The 22060-nt window shown below is 38.6% G+C and overlaps 1 protein-coding gene across 1 annotated transcript; it reads right to left on the reverse strand.

The window, feature by feature from the left end:
- Positions 1–8011: 8011 nt before the first annotated feature.
- LOC141010837 (calpain-1 catalytic subunit-like) lies at positions 8012–21768 on the reverse strand. Its single transcript, XM_073483950.1, has 20 exons — positions 21532–21768; positions 20962–21031; positions 20706–20824; positions 20460–20593; positions 20174–20348; positions 16859–16933; positions 16679–16764; positions 14153–14227; positions 13754–13914; positions 12692–12891; positions 12002–12204; positions 11773–11809; positions 11543–11611; positions 10571–10628; positions 10387–10448; positions 10077–10145; positions 9856–9934; positions 8508–8624; positions 8297–8349; positions 8012–8038 (listed from the first exon to the last, which is right to left on the reverse strand). The coding sequence occupies exons 1-20, from the start codon at positions 21766–21768 to the stop codon at positions 8012–8014; spliced, it is 2106 nt and encodes a 701-aa protein (XP_073340051.1).
- Between the last annotated feature and the right edge of the window lie 292 nt (positions 21769–22060).

A 22060-nucleotide genomic window follows, 5' to 3' on the forward strand; every position in this document is an offset into this window, starting at 1 on the left:
ACAGACAGACCAGGCAAACCTGGTAAAATACTCAAAACTACTTCAGTGATAGTCACTGCAACAATTAATGTCTCCAGGACCACATTTTGCCATGATGACACACACAAACACACAAAAACACACACACACACAGGCACACAAAGTGAAAACATAACCAGCTGACTCTGTTGCGGCTGGTAAAAATGCAGTAAAAAGGCATTAATAAGGTGTATGGACGTTATAAACTATTGTTAAGGATAAGGTAGTACTTTCTCTCTGACCTACAGTTTGAAAGGTGCTTAAGAGGTAAAACAAGCTCTCTAAGTAAGTCAGTGTGCATGCTGTTTCTTCATTACCTCAATAGTGAGCCAATGCTATACAATAACCTATTGTTTGATTTAAGGTATGATGTTTCTTCAACATACCTACTAGCTTTTATTCTCTACCCAGTTCAGTTCCGCCTATTACAAAAGAGGAGAAACAAGGTCTCTAGATAAGTCAGCATGCATGACTTTAGTTACTGTGAACAGTTTCAGGGTACATGAATGCAGTTAATTGGGAATAATTGCTCTCCATCACACTAAAAAGGCAGAAAGTGCTCTGCAAAAACCATGTCTCTTAAAACTGCAATACAAAACTGTTGACAAAACTGAGATATCAAAGCAGGCAAATATCTGCAACATGCACATTAATCTCCAATGAATGGCCATGGAAATAAAATACTACCACAGGCAAAATGACTGTTTACATTTCCTAAAGACAATTAGTGGCTGCCAGTTATCTGTAAATCTTCATATCACTTTCTTTACCTAACCCTAACCTTTTACATGACTTTATTCTATGAAATTATAATTAAACACCACAAGATAAGTTGTTATGTAAGAAATAGAGAAAGCACATACAACATACGACATATTGTTGCTCTTGCTAATGTTGACAGTACAACTGTTGTTTTTCCTGATGATGACATAGTGGCAGAGTCTTACTTTCGCTATCAGAGACGTTAGCCTCACATGACAGACTGCATTTCTAAGTTATGACATGCATCTAGTCCCAGATACATCAACTGAGTGTGTAGACCCCCCAGGAATGGTAAAACACATGCAACACTGAGGCTTTTATCTTACAAATTCAGGTCCCCCACACCTGTGACTGCCCCACTCTGTAGTCAGTCTGTGAGTGTTACTTAAGATTGCACTAACAGTGATTTTTAAAGTCTGAAATGTAAAAATACTAACACAATAGAAACTACTACAAGTTGTTCAACTAAGTGAAAGTGTGAATCAACTTGTTTTAAAACTTTAATATGAAGCGATGAATCTTACCTAATCAGTCAGAGAGAGAAGCTGTTGAGCCTGGGTGGATCAGCAAGTATATAGAAAAGGCTCCAGCTCTTTATAATACCTGCAAACGCCCGAGGCTACTAATATAAGCATGGAATGTTCCTTTCTGAAACTCAACTTGAGCTAACCTGTGATTTGAAGAATGTGACCTATAGATAATTATACAAAGAGAGACATTATCTAAGGACAGAACCTTAGTTAGATTTCATTGCAAAAATCTTGCATGTACCATAGATTGATTGGTTGATTGATGAAAAGAAAGTATGGTGTTTTTTGTTACCTTAAAATCAGAGAAAGTGGGTCCTCTTCCACAGACTCTGCCAAGTTCTACCCACATGTTTTAACAACAGCCCAAAATGGTCTTTCTTGTTTTAGCAGCCACCAGATGAATTCAGTTGGCTGCTACCTGCAGCCTCACCACTAGAGGCCACTGATAAAGGAAATGATCCCATGATGTTGAATTTAAATGTTTAATCATACATGTCTAGCATAAACAGACTTCAGTTTGCATTTCATTGTGCAACCCCATGTGTTCTAGGATGACAAATAAATGCACCTTGAAACTTAAAACATGATTGAACAAACTCATGGAGCATGAAGTTATTCAACATTATTAGATAAATGAGTTTAGCTATCACTGCCAAATCAAAAACTCCCCCCTGGATTGTTTCCTAAAATTATGTCATTAGGCAGATGGACCCCAGACCACATTTCCAAAGAAAAATCTTTGTTTCTTTTAGGAGTTTGACTAAAGTAATAAATAATAATTAAAGGTCGGGGATGTTCCATTGTGATGAAATAGTCAATAATGAACTCTTAGTAATAGTAATATTTATTAATAAGTAACAGAGGATCAACCAATTAATAAGTAACAGAGGAAAACAGGAAGATGGAAAATCAAACTAAAACCTACACACCTTGTGACAGAAGTTTTAGAATTGTTTGATTGTTTATAAAGTGTAGAAAATCTGCATGTTTTTTTGTCTGAAACCTTAAATGTTTTTGTATAATGTCTTAATTGTGCAAAGCACAGAGTGAAATGATTAGCCCACATTACAGTTCTACTAATCATACAGAAATGCAGTAACTCATTCTTTCATTTTAACATGCAGAAAGTTTCCATATCAAAGCTAACATAGTCTACAAAAGTGTTTCAGGCTAAAAAGAGAATACCCTGTAGTTACAGTTCATACTGTGTCATGACTCATTTGTAGATGAATACATGTTTTATTTACTGTGCAAGAAGGCAAATATAAAGAAAAGTGTGAAACATCTACTCCTACTATATTTCCAAGTGAATCATTACCATTTGCTAGCATTTGCAATGTTAACGTTTGCTAGCATTAGTAACATTAACGTTTGAGTGCTCACGTTAGCAACATTTGCAACATTAGTGTTAGCGACATAAGCTGGGCAGCAAACTGGCACTTGAGGGGACAGATGATTCAAACAACAGCGGTGTTTTAACGTATATACAATGGAAGGAGGGAGATGAAATGCCACATTTAGTGGCTGAATGTTATCAATAACACCTTTAAGTGTTTAGTTTTGTAGTAGAGTTTTGGAATGTATTCTTCTAACATCTCAATGTGATATTACATCTTTAGAACAAGCCAGATTTTCAGCGTCAACACACATGCACACAGCCGGTTACTTGACTTTTAGTTGTATATAATTTTAATGGGGCAAAATGTATTTTTTAGAGAAGAAATTCAAATTCAGAATTTTAATATTTGCAATATTAATGAGATAATAATGCAAACTCAAACAATCAAGATCTGAACAAACAAGCTGTTCTCAGAGGAAAATCAGATAGAAAAGTGGCAGAATCTGGCAAATATAAACAAAGTAGAACAGAATGAAACTGTGTTGTCCTTTAAGGTCTGTTTGTTTATTCAGATTGCTTAGGCATAAATAATTTTTAAAAAATCAGTCAATGAAGATGTTTCTCTTCTGATTCACATTTCTTCCTCAAACCTACATAGTGCACCTTTTGATACATAATCAAGCATAGCTGGTCTACCTTTGAAGGACATCCATGCTTTTTCCAGCAGCAATAATGTTGCTTAGACTGTAGAGCACCAGTGGCCCCAAGGTTAGAAAATCCTCAACTGTGACAGAACATAATATGCAACAATGATACAGCCTTGTTGCCTTAAAATTTCACATCATTTCTTAATGTTCTTCATTTAACAGACATCTATGTCTGTCCAGACTCAGACTTCAAAATAATTTAATAATCACTTAGTCAATCAATATCACCATATTAACATGTTTGATTCCAGTGAAACATGCTGTGTTCATTTAGAAACTATGTTTACAGATGAGTACAGAGAACTGATAGAGCTTCATCACATGGTGGAACGACAATCACCTGAAGTTCAATATCAGCAAAACCAATGAGCTTGTGGTGGACTACTGCTGTATGTCTGTTAGTGTTTGAGTTCATGGGTTGCTTCATACACATGCACACAACCCAGCAGCACAGGAAATATCTACAATCACAGCAATTTCAAGATTCGAGCCCAAGGTTAGTGATACCAATGCAGTATCTGACCAAATGTGAAATAGGGTCACAATCTTCCCTTATGTTCCTGAGTTCTGGTGTTGAATAATGGCCAGAAAAGTGTTTTTTTTAGAACATTATGGTGTTCTATCCTGTCCTTTTGAATAAAAAATGCCATAATTCATCATTTTATTCGATCAGACCTTTGGGGTTTGGTATTTTTACTGTACTGTATGTTGCCAAGGTAAAGCATAATTGTGAACATCTTTCATTTTAAATACATCACACGTCAAATATATACTGCTTTATAGTTACTCTAAAGATGTGAGTGGGATGGAAGACATTCAGACGATTAGAAAAGTTTCTTATATTTGATTATCAGCTTGCCAGAACTCTCCATCATCAGCCACTGAGAGGCACAGGTCCCGATCTTCAGGACTCACAGTTTTCCACAAGATGACCTAAAAACATTTTGTTATCTTAGTAAGAGAGGAGACAAGTTACAACACATGACCTGAGGCTTACAGACAAGGCCTGTCTTTATGCTCAGCGTATGCAAATACAGTACAGGTGGTATGATCTGCAGAAAAAAGGCCCGTGTTTTAAGCTGCCTTTAAGGCATGACATTACAGTCTATTGCTTCACTGGAAACACAAAACCAGTTTAGAAAGACCAGGGGGAGATTTTCAGAAGACAGTTTGAACAGGCTCTCATTATCCCTTCTCCACATAACCTTTCGCATAATCACCTATGGGAAGGTACAGTAAATACCACTCAAAGGATCATATTTCAGAAAAGCAAGACATTTGGCTATTAGAAACCTGTTGGCTTTCACTAAAAGTAGATTTGAAAAGTGGTGAAATGCATCCTTGAGAAATGTGTTTGGTGAATGACAATAACTTCATGTTCAATTATTTTGTCATTGGAAAATAATCTAATATTTCTGCAACATCACATCAGAGCCATGTCTTTGTGAATCAGTCGCTAAGTGGGAGTTGTTCTCACCGATCACTCCAGTCTCCCCTCCACTCTTTGTTTCCCCAAGGGTTCCACAAACGCACCAGTTTTACCAGTTTCCCTTGGCTTATCACCTGCAGCAGGCATCATGGATGACAGCACTAATCACTGACTGCACTGAACATTTTGTGAATAATGACAAAATTATACAATATATCAGAGAAAATCAAATAAATCTGCTCCAGTGTATATTTTTGTTTTTTTTATTTCTCAATATCAAGTTAAAGGTATTTATTCCTATTTTAGCAGAGTTCTTTGAGGGAGTAGCTGATGAGGAGGACAGGCAGGAAGGCAGGGTTGTCTGGTGGTGACGTGGAGGGATCTCAGGTGAGCCAGTGGAGCAGGAGGCAGAGTGGAGAGGCGCTGGAGGTTGTGCATTCAAAGGGAAAAACACGAGCATTAGACTAGGCCCAGTTAGGGAAAGAACACGTGAGCATAAGCACAAGAAAAATCTTGACACAAGAAATAACTCTGGAATTACGCAAATACAAGAGATAGAGCACTGATGTAGTCACAATGCGGGACGGAACAATCTGGCACCAGAGCAGGGGCGAGGCTAGAGGGGTGGCCGGGGTAGCACAGGCCACCTCTGGAATCTGATTGGACACCTCAGGTGACACCCCAGTTGATTGACAGGTCACTGCACGTCTCGTTGAAAGAAGCACGATTACGGAAAGGAAAACACGGGAGGCAGAATAAACTTCTTTCAAGTCACTGGAATGTATCGAGAGGACCTTCTTTCAGTTAATACATCATTCTGAAGTAAGTTTTAAAGTGGTTTCCTTGTGAGTAATTGTTTTAAACTATTGACAATTTGACTGCACATTTAGAGAATATATTTTGTCCAATAGTTCAACTATGCGAGTAGGCTCCTCTCTCTGTTTACATTGTTGGTCGTGTGACAACATGGCGTCAATATCTTAATATGATTTATGAGTTATGACTGAACTATTAAAGTTGTTGCCAAACAAATGTTTTTGGACAAAATACACTGTGACTGTTGTTTTGGTACTGTTAGGGACTTGCCTTTTAAAAACATTTGAAAAAAATGGACCATCACAGCGTTTTATTAACTTTGTACAGGCACTTGAATTATGTTACCGTTATTCCGGACCCAGTACTGGGTCCATGGGGGGACCCATGTCTTGCTGATGACTACAGTGATCACAATAGTGTGTGTGTGTGTGTGTGTGTAGGTGTGTGTGTGTGTGTGTGTGTGTGTGTGTGAGAGAGAGAGAGATGCGTCTGGGTTATGTCAAGAAGGCATGTTCCTGAGGTACCAGGTTAGAGTAACACAATATTTTCCTTTATTAGCATATGGACCCCCTGATAAAGCCTTGCCGACCCTCTGGCCACCCCTTGTATAAAAGTATAGTTCCGCCCCTGCACCAGAGTGGAGAAGAGACCGAGATGAAGTTGATGAGCTGACGATCTGCAGGTGCGCCTCTCCACTGCTGCAGACACCGCTGCCACACCGACAGACACACACACACACACACACACACACACACACACAGTCACACACACACACAGGGAAAGGAGCAAGTGAGGGAGAAGGAAGGAGGGAAGACAGACAGTGGAAAAACACAAACAACAAAAAACCCTGACTGTCACAGTAGAACCGTGACAGATTCATTAATAATCTTGTTAGCGTTATTTATTCACAGCTAAAAAATAGCTTAATTGCATCTGCTTATTTTCTGCGTCATTTCATCTCTTCATATAGTAAAACTATGTTATGAACAATCACAACAATCAAAATGATTTATTATAAGTGGTAATCTGGCATTTCACTCTACATACTGGGAAATTAAATACTGCTAATGATAACATTTATGTTCAATCATTACGGAAATCAAGAGAGTACAACATATTATAATCCCTCGAATTTACAGTATTGTTTATTATTATAATGTACACTGTATTGCTATTCCTTAAATTAATAAATGCATACTAATACATTTCTAATGCTTGTGTTTCTGTCTCTTGAAGCGTATTTTAAAGAAATTCAGCATATGTTCTGATTTTTATGGATTTTACGTCCTGTAATCAAATCCACACCCTTCACTAGTCTCTAAAGTAGCATTGTGTATTAAAAAAGATGAACAGAAACGTTGTCTTGCTTGTTAAGTTTGGACTGGAGGATCTGGATAAGTCTTTACATGTTTATGAGCATAAAAACATACGGTAACACATTCTCATTTAAGTTTGTTTTTTAATGATGACCTAGAAAATAGACACACCATGATTTGTGTGCATTTCATATTTAATAAGCCCATGTCACAAGGAAAATGCCATGCCACATTTCAAGATATCTGCAAGGTATTTAAAGGGGATGAAAAAATATTCATAAATACTAAAAACTGTTTGGATAATGTCTTTATTTTTGCAAAGTACAAAGTGATTAAAACGATAAAAAAGAAAGAACATGTAATAACCCACAAAAAATACAGTATCCCAAACTAGCTTAAAGACTTAGCAAAACTCTACAGCCATTCTAGAAGCTGTGTGAGGTTGTACTTAGATCAGCTGATACTTAGCTTGTATAATGTTTACCATGGTCACCATCTTAGTTTGGCATATAAGCATGCTAACATATGTTAGCATTAAAAACAAAGTAGAGCTAAGGAAGTCTTGGACTAAGTAAAACATTGACCTGGTGATGGTGCTACATGAAAAGTTAAGGGATCACAACTGAAAAGTTTTTGAAATCTATTTTCACATCAAGTAAAAAAGAAAAAAAAATCAGTAATAAACCATAGCATTTGTAACAAATTAAAGATTTTTAACCTTAGAATGACAACACACTCATAAGATACAATCCCAAACTGTATTTTTGTCATTGCTATCTACATTTTTTTTAAAATCTACAATTGCCTGTCCTCTGTCTTCAATAGCTTTGCTGTGCAGGTTCGTCCTGTTTGTTGTCCCACTCTACTATGGTAAAACAAAGTGGGAAAGAGTGTGACACAGGACAAAAATAGGAGGAGGGAGGACCCAGTTTTTGTTACACCCCTTACATTAGAAAACTTAGCGGTAAATGCCTTGCTGTTTCATACCATGATTAAGCTCATTTGCAGAAAAAAAAAGTTTTCGTTTATTATCTTTCACATCATGTGTTGCTGTGTTTCCAGACAAATCCTGCAGTTGATCTTTTCTTGTCAGGTTAGGTGTACATCGAAAGGTACATCCACTGCAAATTAGAGGGGAATAGATTATATCAATGCACATGTAACACTGGTTAAAAACATGATCATTTAATCACAAAAAACTATATGTGGTACAAGCATGTTATATTTTCTAGAAAAACACACTTAACACACTGTGGGAATGGTATTTAAAATATTTGAGATATTTCCCTCTGTATTAAATCAGCAGCTGTGCAGGTTGTCAAAGGTTCAAACCTTAAACTACCTTCAAATTTCAAGAAATGTAACACTTAATGTATTACCTCTGATTCACGAAGAGTCATGGTCATTCCATCAGACAACTGGCTGAAGATTTCTATTGAGAAAGACATGCAGTATATTCTTATTACTCCAGCACTCTCTTTGATGGTAATAATGATTTAATTTGTATTGCACTGTAAGGACGAACACACAGAGAAACCAACTCAAAGCCAACGAGTTACAGTATATTATCAGCTGTTCAAATGTACTTACTGTTGATGCAGTCGAAGCGAAGGCCGAGACTGATGAAGTTCTCCAGTGTTATTTGTCCAGACGAGGAGCCGTAGCGCAGAGCCATCAGATTCAGCATATCATCGCTGATCCTCTTTCCTGACCAACATGTATTGTTCAAGTGTTAATTATATTAAGACTGCAAATAACTTGTTTTCATTATTCATTAATCTGCAGATTGTTTTTGATTGTATTAAACACTGTCATGGTTTACCATGATACAAGAATACAACAGACCCATCGTTGATGTCATGAGTAAGACCTGTATTTCTCATACTACAACAAATCAACATGTCTGTTGTGTTGTCATTGACATGACACTATCATCAGCTCAGGAGTATAATGAGTGGTGACAGATGAGCATGCTCTACTGTAATAACTCCTTGTGAATGAAACATTTGGAGTATAGCCAAAATACTCTTGTCAAACTGTCTTAAACACTACCTTCAACAGGTCCTGGTACATGCTTGATCCTGTCTACTGCAACAAAAAACCCTCTCACTACAAAAAAGCAAAGAGCTGAGAAAAGTCCAAAATATCTAGGTGAATTTCTGTAGCCAAAATTTGACCTTTCTTCATTTCTCTCTCTAATCATCTTACGATGCCTCTGATGTAGGAGTTGAATGCACAACTTTAACTTTTGACAACATTGTTTTGGTACATTTAGAGGATCTAAGCACCTGAGTAGCATTGTATTGCATCAAAAACTTTTAAAAACAAGCAATTATAAAACAGTATTTGCCATTGTTGTGCACCAGACATTAGATTTTAATGACTGGTGCATTGGTGCATGGTTTCATTTTTCTCCTTTCCTTCAGTGTGTTATAAAAGGTTCTTGTGCATATTAAAGGCCCACACTAATGGATGCTCCTGTTTCCCACAGAACACACTGCTCCTGAAGTGCCTGAAATGCGTCATTAGTAGTCCCCCCTTTAACTGTGACTTTGTGACATCACACTATGTCACCATGTCAAACATTTGCATAATTAATGCCTAGCAGCTAGTTTGGCATGTAACAATTGATTTAGCACAGCAGCTCTGTTGCTTTTGGCTCAGGTTTGTATGAGCTGACCAATCAGAGCAAACTGGGTATTCAGAAGGGGGCCTTAAAGAGACAAGAGCTAAAAACAGTGTTTCAGTGCTGCAGCAATGGACAGTATAAGAAAACTGATGCATTGTTTTTTGTTTTTTTTTTGTTTTTAGCATTAGAGCATGTAAATCTATTCTAGAAGTAAACCAAAACAAATTATGAACTTAAAAAAAAAGGACTCAATATGTTTCATTTACTATATTTCCCTAGAGGTTCAGTAAGAAGTGGTTAATTATATACCTGAAGCCATGATTGCGTTCCTGAGCTCATTCAGTGACAGTGTTCCTGTTTGCGAAACATCAGTGCTGAAGAAAATGTCCTGGTTAATGAGAAGACAGCTGTTAAACTCTGAGCTCAACACAGCATAGGATACACTCTACCCCTGCATTAAAGTCTGGAATTATTAAGAGTCATCTTTGTTTTAATTTGAAAATCTTTCACCTTCACTTGGTTCCTTTTACCTTGTACATGACGATTTTGTTCCACAGACGAACAAATTCCTCGCCATTCAGTTTGCCAGTAATTGATGTCTAACCTATCATTAAGGTATTGAAGCAGTGCATGTTGTTTCATGTCCTAGTCTGACCTTTAAATCTAAACCTGTGTTGAGAAAACATTAGAAGGGCAGGCAGGTGCTAGCATGTACACTACTTATTAGTTTTATGTAACTACATTTACTGTGAGAAATTCCCCTAAAATGCTGGTAAGCAGTTCAGGTGGAGAAAAAAGTTTCTAGGACACCACTTCACAATGTAGTGCACAGTAGGATACATCCATCAGAGCAACCATGCTGCGACAGGCATCAGTGCTGAAGCCTCCAGATTTCAGGTCTCCTAAATAAACATATGGAAAAAATGCAGGACACTTAATTTGCCCTAAAGCCAACAACATAGTAGTGCTACACAAGGTTACTATATCTGGATATGTTTTTGTTTTATCTCATAAGCTGTCAAACCTTTCAGGATTCGCTCATTGAGAAGCGTCTGGAGCTGCTCAGCATCCACTTCTTCGTACTGGAAATGAAATGAAAACAAGACTTACGTTTGGCTCACATGGTGGTCATCATAATAATATTTACCTTTATATTAAATAGTAAGTAATAGTCTCCTATACCTTATAGGTTTGATAGGAATCACAGGTGTAGTTAAAAGACCCTAAATTTAAAATTCCTGATCCAAAGGAGCAGTAAGGAGAAAAGTCGCAGCAAAAAAAATGACAATGACACAGCTCAAACAGAAAATGCAGCACAAACATGAATGTTTCAGTATTAAGGTGTTACATTCTTTACATTCATTGTTAAATAGCTCTGTATTCCAACAGTCATTACTGTTGAGTGTTTGGTCAGTAACCCATGTCTCTCCTCCCCCTGCTCATGAGGTAAAAGATAAAAGCAATTTTCTGGTATCCCTGCCCACTTTATCCAATGAGGACAGAGAACTCCAAAAAGAGGTGTTGTAATGAACAAAAAAATCTGCAGAATTTGATGTAATAAAACCCACAAATGTAATACATTTTCCCGCTGCCTACTGCAAACGTAACACGTGATTTCCCACAAATGTAATAGCCTAACTATTACGTTTGCAGGGATTTATTACGTTTGTGGGGAAGTGAAAATCTTTATTGTAATAACTTCCCACAAATGTAATAATACAATGAATAATGGTCATTATGGTTGTTGTTTGTTTGTTTGCTTATACACCTACTAATACTACTGACCGTGGGTGCAAAATCCAGCTGCTGACTCTCACACAACGGATCCCATGCACCCCCAAAACAATGTTCAGCTATTGCTTTAATGTCAGGTTATGTTAATGTCAAGTTACGTTGAGGTGCTTGATGTAAATTTTTGACACCTTAGATTTGTCAGATAGTGATATCATCAGGTTGATATAATGCAATTTAAACTAGCTTTAGCAACATAATTTACCTTATCAGAGTATTGACGGAACAAGGTTCTCTTATTGTCGTCATCTGTTTTGTTTGTGACTGGTGTGGGCTGCAAAAGAGAGAATGCGTTCAGCTTCAAAATGAATTAATGCATTGGACAATATGTATGTGTCATATGCTATCAATGTAATCAACATAGCAAACAACATGTAACACAAAAGCAATACCAAAATGAAAAAGGGATTTTAAAATGTTGCACACCCGTTCGACTTCCATGTGTTCGTGGTTATGGCCTCCAGAATTCTCACTGGAAGGAAAGACATTAGACATCAGTACATTGTTGGAGGCAGTGTTGGGCAGTAACAACTAGACACAGTACAGTAATGTGAGTACTTATGTAAGTAATGAGCAGTATTAGCGATTACAATTTGAAATTTGATAATGACATTACAGTTACTAGACCTTTTAAAGGCTTATTAGTATGTTGCATGTGACTTACTGGACGTGGGTCTCTGCCTTGGAGAGAATGGTCAGGATGAAGGAGGCTGTCTCATTGGCGTTGAAGGTGGACGGCACAATCAGATATTCACCAGGCTTCAGCATGAGGAACTCCATCACCTCACGTGCGTTCATGTAGGTTTTAGTTTGGGCAATAGGTGCGTGGGTGTTGAAGAAAGAGGCTGGGAACTTCCCCCTCTGTGCCTTGTACTATAATACCAATAACAAATAGATATTTAATTTCTGTGAAGTTTATATCATTCTTCATGCAGTGCAGAGGAAGCAATAACTGTGTGAGGTTTGGGCTAAAAATGTTACTTACGTCTCCAGTCACCTTGAAAGAAATGAGTTCATGGTGGGAGAAAACAGAATTAGTTCAAGTGAAATGATGACAACATAAAACAATGCAAATAAAAATAATGGAATTTATTAACCACTTTTGGGCTCATATTTATTATTCATGTATTATTTACTAAAACTTGAGTGTTCAAGTCCTCATGTAAAAGTTAGACAATACTTGAGACTAGGGATAAGCTGCATTTAAGATTACTTGAAGAGCTTTTTATATATTTTTATGTTGTTCTGATACATTTTGTTAAATGATATGAGCTGCAAAACGTCAATACTAAAAAAAAACACAAAACAGCTACTTCCCTATATCTTTGCATGACATGCCAATAATTGTCCTAACACTGTCACAGAAACAGTAAAAGGTAATACTTACCTCAAATACAGAGAATCCGATGTGGAGACTTTGGACCAGGCGTCTGTTCCTCTTGTCCGGCTTTTGCATGAGAGACACCAGCATGTTTTTTTCATCTGGTGCTGCAGAACATTCACTGAGTAATTTGTCAATCTTGACCCGATACTGTGGATTAGTCCAGAAGCTGTCTGGAAGGAAAAAAATATTTTACATTTCATGATTTTTTCCAAGAAAAGGCTGAATCTGAAGAATATAAAAACAATCCTGTTCATCCATCCTCTGCAACTTCTGCACTCTTTGTTTATGGAACCTGGTATGGGGATTAGAATAATTGTAGATATTCAAAGGAGACCTATTATGCTTTTTCGTGTTTTTCAGGTTGTTATAAAGGTTCTTGTGCATGTAAAAGGTCTTCACAGTTAAAAAGCCCAAAGTCCGCACCAACAGGAGTTCCTCCTTTGCACAGAAAACACTGCTCTTGAAGTGCCTGAAACGCCTCATTAGTAGTCACGCCTTTACTTCCGTGATGTCACTAAGGCCTTAAAGAGACAGGAGCTAAAACAGAGCGTTTCCGACAGAGGGGGACTACAGTGTTGCAGCACTGTACAGTATGAGTAAACTAATGTGCTTTTTGCGCACTAAAACATGCAAACCTATTCTAGTAGCAACCCAATATGAAATTATGAACCTCATAATGAAATGAGCCTAATATCTCTCCGTTAAGAGATGTCATCAGTTAATAAACTCATCAAACAGAGGTGATAAATTGATCCATTAAAATACTAATATATAATATATAATATTCTATTACGTATTCCATTGTCAATATTACAAAAACAGTGTGTATTTTTTTAAAGTATCTGGCTATTCAATAGAGATGTTGTTGGTGGCATTTTTAAATACATTTATAAATCAATTATAACCTGATTCATTAAATTTGCATTTAAAATATACATTATTAAAATAAAACACTGTAAACTATTATGTCCCAATTTGTCACCCTCAAGTCTCCATACACTGCCTCTGAGAGCCCAGATATCCTGCAAGTACCTCTATTATTCATGCATCCTCCAGCAGTGGTTCCTGCCACCCATCTGCCCTCATAGAAGGACGTCTTCCAATGGCAAGAAGAGCTTCCATCCAGGAAATCAGGACACAGGCAGCATATGTCGAGATCTGAATAGAACTCACAGAAGGCTTTCAGGGGCATCCTGTTTGCATCAGAAATTAATTCAGACAACACACTGCTGATTAGTCTGAGATTCACTAGTTATTCTGCATCGATCAGTTGAGGTTGGCCAATTTAATCTGCATCAATGCATAATTATTTTGTATATAATTTATTTTTATACGCTATACTTTAAGTATGTAAAGCTGAGGTTTTCAAATACAAAAAATATCAAAATATTTTTTGAAACATTTTTCAAATTTTGATTTCAGCGTGCTTACCAATACTCGCCATCATCACAAATGGAAAGGCACATCTCACGATCTTGAGGACTCACAGTTTGCCACAAAGGCGACCTTTAACCAGTGAAGGGAGAGGAGAGGTAATACTGTTAGATACTGTTCTTAACATTAAGAGACAAGTTACAACACATACTGCAGCTCTTCACATAACATATGTCTATGTGTCTTTTTGAAGTATAATCTCCTTCATGATATTTGGTGTGTTTTTGCTTGACAGTACTATGTACACACAGGATGTTTTGAACAGAAGCTTCAGAAGTCTCTCACGGTCATGACTTCTTTTCACAAACTGGTTGTGACAGTTTTCAGTCTGTGCAAGTTAAGCTTTGTTAACAGAAAATTACACATGATGACTTTTCCACTGAAGAGACCACACTGTGCCAGGATTTGCACAGGTTCACCTGTCACACCTGTGTGCTCTTGGCCCTGCCAAAATAGTCAAGAGGTAATGGGGCACACTTCCAAGCCACAAACCATCAAAAAAATCAATGGACAACAGTAATCTTTCCCCGTCAAGGACTGACTTGTCACAAACAACGCTAGCTCTAACAGAAGTTAAAACAAACAAAACAGAGCATAAGCTTGGGGCCAAGAGCACACAGGTGTGGCAGGCTGTTGCACAAGTTCAGATCCTGGCATTGTGTGTTAGCGTTGAAGGAAAAGGTCAACAGATATTCCTTTGACCAAATGTCAACATGCTGCATTTGCTGTTCACCAAAACTTTACTGGCCTGGAGGGGAAAGAACTAAAACGAATTGGTGGAAAACATCAAGGCCTTAAGACAGCTAGAGGCATCTCAGGGCTCTGTTCAAAACATCCTTAGTGTGCTTGGCGTTGTTATGCAGAAATGAAAACAAATATAGCTGAGGAGATTATACTTATATACTTTTTGACCCATCAGCCACAAATTGGATGACTGTACAAGACAGCAAAATGAACTGGACAAATAAATGTATCATGTCTGTTGGCTAAGGATTGGGTAAGGGGTGGAAGTAGTAGTCAGAGCTTTTACTTAGGTAAAAGTAGCAATACCACAATGTTATTGTAGTGGAATCTCAATGCTTTTGCACTCATTTTAAGGGAACCACCTCCAAAGAGGAAACTTGAAAGTTATCAGTCAAATATCTGAGTGTGACTGTTACGACCCCCTACAGGAGGTACACCAAAAGAGGTCTAACACAAAACTGACAAGCAAGTTGCAGTTTAAAGGAAGATACATTTATTAAATGAACACCAACCAAACAAAGGGGAAAACCCCTTAACAATCAAACAACAAACCAAACTGATGGGCCGGCCAAAATAAACATAATAAAGGGCAGCCTCCCAGACCAGCCCACCAGGGCCGTCAGAGCTGGAGACTAACCTTCTACCCTAACACAAGGAAACAACTAAACCTAACTGAAACAAAGCCACGAATACTAGACTACCGTGCCCATCAGATAAACATAAAACAAAATGTAACACCACAGCCAGCCTCCAGGCTGACTGACTGCGTCTCTGGTCAGGTGGAATGGAGAGAGAGAGCCAGAGCCTAGTCCCCTACCCCCTCCTATTGGTTATTCATAATCAGCCAGACCGCTATTCATGTTTGTTTTCTTTTCTTTTTAGGTGAAAATAGTGACCAAAGTATGTAATTTTCAGAGCTAAACCTGTTGACAAACAAAAATTTTCATTTTATATACTGGGCCCTCAAAGTCCTCTCTGAAACTCTACCTCAGCATGTCTCCTGCTTTGAAATACTGACCTTTGAACCTTGACCTGGGTGCATGTTTAACATCTTATAATTCAGCAACAAAAAGGGCTATAGATATGGGACCGACTGTTAAAAAGAGCTCTAGACCGCAGCTATCAAGTGGGTAGAGTCAACAAATGGGGGCGCTGTCAAATCTTAATAAATTATGGTTAAAATGTTCACCCATTTAACAACTACATATTTCAAATCTGATTGCACAAATGCGTTTAGCATCCCCTTAAACTCCCCACTGTACTCTCAATTCAGTTTTTACTTCTTATTCTAGGAAAAGGTAAGGTTAAAATTGGCGCTTAACGTCCGGGTTATACTAGCTGTCGGAAATCCACAGAAGAAGAAAAAATACATCATCTGTAGGGCGCAGCCAGAAAGTTGACGGTCACGTGACGTGGACGCAGGCAATAGAAAAGAATAGGCCAAAAAAAAATTGTAGACAACTCACAATTTAAGGGGGGTTATTGTGAAACTACTAAATTTTGCCCTGTGGACCAACGTAGCTATTACCCATTTTCATATGAGACTGGGTTGTAAAACAAGTCAACCAGAAAAAGGCTTCTCATGGCTCTCTTCTGAATGTCCTCAATTCCTTTAGACTTGACCTACAAGAACATAATTATCCGGCACAAAAGCAGGCATGAATTGTTAACAAATCAGTCTTTAAATAAATAAAGACAAAATAATAATCTCACTGTTTTTTCTCCTCATGAAACATATCAAAGCAATTTCTCTTTGAATGGTCACAGTAACATTCTTACCCATCACTCCAGTCTCCGTTCCACTCTCCTTGGCCCCAGGGGTTCCACAGACGCACCAGGTTCACTGTTTGCCCTCGGCTTATCACCTGTTCAACAGTTACCAGAGAAAATACAATTGATATTTGCCAAAAAAAATAACTACACTTGGCTATATACTTTTAAACAAATGCAATCCTTCACCTCTTTCACACCTGTGACAGTGTAGGCATGGCCTTGGACCAATCCATTTGGTAGTACAGTGTTGGCAGATGTGTCCTAGAAGATATAGATACTGCATATGTAATCATTGCAGGTAGTCTTGTGCACTTTTCTTTAACCATATGATAAATGACCATTGACAGGTTTGGTATTATTTAGCTAGGTAACCAAGCTAGTCTTAAAAATGTAAACAAGTAGCAGTTAAAAAGTCATCCAGGCTTGCATACTCGCGTTAATGTTTTCCAGTTAGCTAACCATATTACATAAGCATGTATGTTAATGAAGGTTCTCAGTCATCCAGGTCATAGTAATTCTAAGTGCCGTATCGTAAGCAACCGTACATGTTTCAGTTTCTTGAAGACGTTTCACCTCTCATCCAAGAGGCTTCTTCAGTTCTAACTAACTGGAGAGGAGTTTGCAGGCTATGAACTCTGTGTGGGAGTGTCCTTACAGAGTCGTTAAGGACACGTGTGAGCTCTGAGTTTCAGAGTTGTTAGGGCCACTTGTGGGTTGTTGACCCAAACGGCCTTCATGTGGGTTGCTAGGGTTAGGTGAGCCCAGGTGTGAATGGTTGATAAGCTGTCTGGGGAGGGAACTCAGTACAGCATTGTAGGTGGGTGATAAGTAATGTCTTAGGCCACTTCCTCTGTTCAAAGACGGTCGTTCCAGTTTGACACAGACAGATTCCTTTACTCCTCTATCAAAGGTTTTGACAAAGGTTCAGTTTGGGTAGCCACATGGTTCTGTTACTTCTCCTTCCCCTCTGTCTTTCTGAACACGGTCTCAGCCCGATGGTTTAGGGTTCTGATGACCCCCAGCTTGTGTTCCAGTGGGTGATTAAAGTCGAACAGCAAATATTGATCTGTGTGTGTATGTTTTCTGTACACCTCATTGTTGAGGCTTCTGTTTTCTTCAATGTGTACTGCACAGCAAAAAAAGGGCAGACTGTCTCCTCTGACATCATCCCGTGTGAACTTGATGTTATTGTCGACTGCATTTATATGGTCTGTGAAGGCTTCCACTTCCCTTGTTCTGATTTTGACCCAGATGTCATCCACATACCTGAACCAGTGGCTAGGAGCTGTTCCTGTGAAGGTAATCAAGGCTCTGCTCTCAACTTGTTGTGAAGTTGGTTCTGCGAGACAGAGTGCTGTCCTGTAGCAGGTGTTTCTTCACCGATTTACCGCTTCTTGAGTGGGAATGCATGTAAAAAGTGATGTGACATCATAAGAAACCATAGTTTTGTCTGAGTCCAGTGTTATTTCTCTCACCTTGTTGGCGAAATCCTGTGAGTTTTTGATGTGGTATTGAGTTTTACCAACCAAAGGAGCTGGGATACTGGCTAAGTGCTTGGATATTTTATAGGTAACTGAGTTGATGCTGCTGCTGATGGGTCTGAGTGGTGCTCCTTCCTTGTGTATCTTGGTGAGTCCATATATACATGGGATGGCTTCCTGGGGGACAGTCTGTAATATAATGGCCTGTCAATGGCTTTGTCCTTGGCTGTGCCACGGCCTCACCGATGTCCCCAACAGTGGCCAAACACTACATGGAAGAAGCTGAGAGCAGAGCCTTGATTACCTTCACAGGAACTGCTCCTAGCTACTGGTTCAGGTATGTGGGGACACCTGGGTCAAAACAAGGGAAGTTGAAGCCTTCACAGAACATATAAATACTGTGGACAATAACATCAAGTTCACACGGGAAGATGTCAGAGGAGACAGTCTACCCTTCTTGGACAGTACACATTGAAGAAGACAGAAGCCTCGACATTGAGGTGGAAGTCAACTGTACTCACATGAAGTAGTCTACTTCAGTACATTTATTTAGTGTAAAGTTGTTGTGTTGTTACATTAACTGCAGTTCACTGTTCAACGCTTCATTTTCCTCTGAACAGAAACTCTCACTGTGTGCCTCTATTGTAAGCCTTTAGTTTAGTCAGCTGTAAGCTGTTAGCTCTCGTGCTCTAAGGCTTTAACTAGCGCTGTGTCAGCACTAGTTAAAATCACTTGCTGGCAACTCAACGTGAGAACCCTACCATAACGAAAATTGTTCTGCGGTACAGGTCCATCTATCCCTTCAGTCACAAATGGCTTGCTGGCAGGACCTTGCTAATATGTTGCGCTGGTTAAACCAAGAGGGCACTGAAAATCCATATTGATATTGGCAGGAGGTAAGCTAGTTAGCTGTTATCAGCCAGTGAGCAGCACAGTCCTGTGGTGAGTGACATTGTAACAGGGCATAGAGAAACTGTCTCCTAAGTTTATTGATCAGCTCTTCTGATCAGGTTCTATTGAGACCACCAGTTAAACTTTTTACAATGTATATCAGCTGATAAAGATCAGTGCCCAATCAGTCGGAGCACCCGTAATTAAAAGTCATCAGGACATTCATTTTCAGCTCTGCTCTTGTTAGCCTAAAATAACTGCCTGGGGCATTTCCAAGATAGCTTCTAAATGGCAAGACTCGCCTGAAATGACTGTGACTACTGTACAGACTCTGGCTCCAAATTACATCACCAGTACAAGATGGCAGCGCCTGTATCTATGATATTTTGGCTTCATTTTTGTACAGTAGGAGAACGTGGAGAAAAGTCCTAAATCTTTACATACAGTCTAGGGTACTGATTCAAACACAGCAGCTCATGAGTCTGAAGCTTTCAGGCATGCTCAGTAATCTACATAATACATAGCTATTTCTTGATGTTGCCACCATATCTATGCACAATATAGAAGTTAATTTCCTGTGTGATACATGTATGTTTCTGCACATTTTTTTCCCACACGTCCCAGTAGACCTATAGATGATAAATTAAAGTTATATCAGAGAATATTTGGAAGCCATTAAATGCCATGATCACTTTTTGTTATTTAATGTAGATGGGTCGAGAGGAAAACAAGAATAGTCCTTTGTTACCTGTGAAAAAAAAGCTTGCTGAAGTATTCACATGTTCTGCCTTGGTAGCCTGACATCCTGGCACCTTGCCATTCCACATAAGAACAATGACTTATTCACACACCTAATGTTAACGAACCATACCATCAAAATGTTACTCCTATGACAAGTGAAAATTTTAGCAGCTAGAAAGGTCAACAGCTATCTTTCAGATACCAGAGATTGAGGCCACAGAAAAACATGTGTTTAAATATGTAATTTTTGAATATCATACTGGTCTTTGTAACTATGGTTTAAGATCACCCTAGCCTTCAAATGCTTTTATCAAACAGGCCTCTGCTGGACAGGTGGACACCCCAGACAGTAACAGTACAATTTTATAAAGAGAACCAGCTAGCTTACCCCTTGAGGTGTACCACAGCCTATCAGTGACTTGGATTTGCCAGCTCTGCACATCAGTTCCCAAAGGTTTGGAGGAGGGTCTGACAGGTTGATACAGATGTGAACACCACCTGTAAAGTCCACCAAAGCCTCGGAAGGAGTTCCAGAATTCATGTCCGAGTAGGAACCACACACCCTGACACAAATGGATGTGAAATTACTAACACAGATACTCCAGAAATAAGACAAATGTCACTCTGAGAAAATACATTTAATGATTGAGAAACAATACACTGTTTTACCATACTTGGCATAGGCTTTCTCCAGCAAAGCAGGCCAGAACTCATTTGGGTCTTTGGAGTGAACGAAGATCAGTCTCCCATTGATTGTCGGTAGCTTGTCATCAATCACCACATCCACCCACCTTCCAAATCTCCAGAACTGAGTTGTTGAGAAAAAATATGTAAAAAATGTAATATAATAAATTAAATATGAACCATTCAGCAGGACCGACTTTTAAACAAAATTTTTTTGCCAATGATTGGTGGTTTACCCTGAAGTGGAACAGCCCGCAGTATTCATCATCAAAATTTTGCTCAAGAGGCACAACTTGATTAAAGATGAAATCCTGGAATGTCAGAGCTCCGATAGACGCAAGAAACCAGCAGTTTCCTGAGGAGGCAGGAGAGAGCTTTACAAGTGGTGTGCACTGAAGTTTTCCAGGTTACAAACTATACTAACACAGCCGAGAGGGAATAAGCATTGGTACAATTGGTACAATTGGTACTTTTGTATGATCTCCTCCCTACCAATCATGCCTTGACCAAAGTCGAACCTGGAGACTCCATCGACAACAAAAGATGGATTGGAAGCAATTTTCTGAAACAGAGGAATTGTTGACAACAAATAACAGGTTATAGGTTTAATATTAGCATAAATGTCAGTTAACAATATAAGTAGGCAGTAGGCCTAATACTTAACTTTGTCAGATTTGTGTTTGACCTTTGATGTTTATCCTTGAGAATAAGATACATACAGCAATACCTTCAGAGGAATTGGTTATGTGAAAGGATTTGTAGCACTGCCAATATAACAGGAAATCAACACAATGCTTTGTGACTGTATGCAGCTTTCTGATGAACTTAAGCAACAATCCCACTTTATACTAAATCTTTGGTAGCAGGCCCTTCGGAATGCCGCCCTGGACCCTTACCAAGGACAAGCGACAGATTAAGAAAGTGAACATTTAGCCAACGGGATAATGATCTAACCCTAACCCTTCTACAACTGAATCAGTGTTGCTGTCTTACATGCTTGTTTAACCATTACATTTAGTTGGATCGGAGCACATCTTTTTTTTTAGCCACTAAAACACTCACCGATGGTCTCTCCCACTTCACTTTGGATAGATCAGAAGGGCTCAGTATGTCTTTGCCGATGGACCTCCTGTCAGGGGGGAACATATCGTCGACATACCTTACCCGATTGATGTTACAGTACTGTTTCAGTAGCTGGTAGTCTTGGTTGAGGAACTTCTCAGGGTTGGAGATAGTTCCGAAACCATCTTTGTTGTGTCGTGCATTAATGATTTTCATGCACACACCTGGCGTAGCCATTTCTGCTGTGTTTGAGTTCTGTGCAGGAGAGAAGACATCATGAACAAATACAACAGACTGCAGTGGAAGGGGCAAATTCAAAAAGAATGGAATAAGAATGACTAACATAAACCCAAGAAGATTCTTCCTGATTGATCCCATATTAGCTTCATTTCATGCTGAACAATGCTGGACAAAATGTGTAAATATCATGAACTATCACGTTTGACACAGAGATTATTTTGAGCGATAATCCAAAATCCAATTGAAAAATCTCATAGGCTTTTTGCTGAGGGAACCAGGGAAATGCTTA

This window comes from Pagrus major, chromosome 16 (genome assembly GCF_040436345.1).
Source record: "Pagrus major chromosome 16, Pma_NU_1.0".
In the NCBI taxonomy this organism is placed as follows: Eukaryota; Metazoa; Chordata; class Actinopteri; order Spariformes; family Sparidae; genus Pagrus; species Pagrus major.

What these genes read in the sequence shown, in the direction of transcription:
- LOC141010837 (XM_073483950.1), bottom strand. Translation starts at nt 21,768, where the DNA reads ATGGCTACGCCAGGTGTGTGCATGAAAATCATTAATGCACGACACAAC. An exon ending in AACGGAGACTGGAGTGATGG is followed by an intron (nt 14,228 to 16,678) that starts GTAAGAATGTTA and finishes CACTGGTTAAAG; the next exon opens with GTCGCCTTTGTGGCAAACTG. An exon ending in AAGGCAGAGACCCACGTCCA is followed by an intron (nt 11,810 to 12,001) that starts GTAAGTCACATG and finishes CTTTCCTTCCAG; the next exon opens with TGAGAATTCTGGAGGCCATA.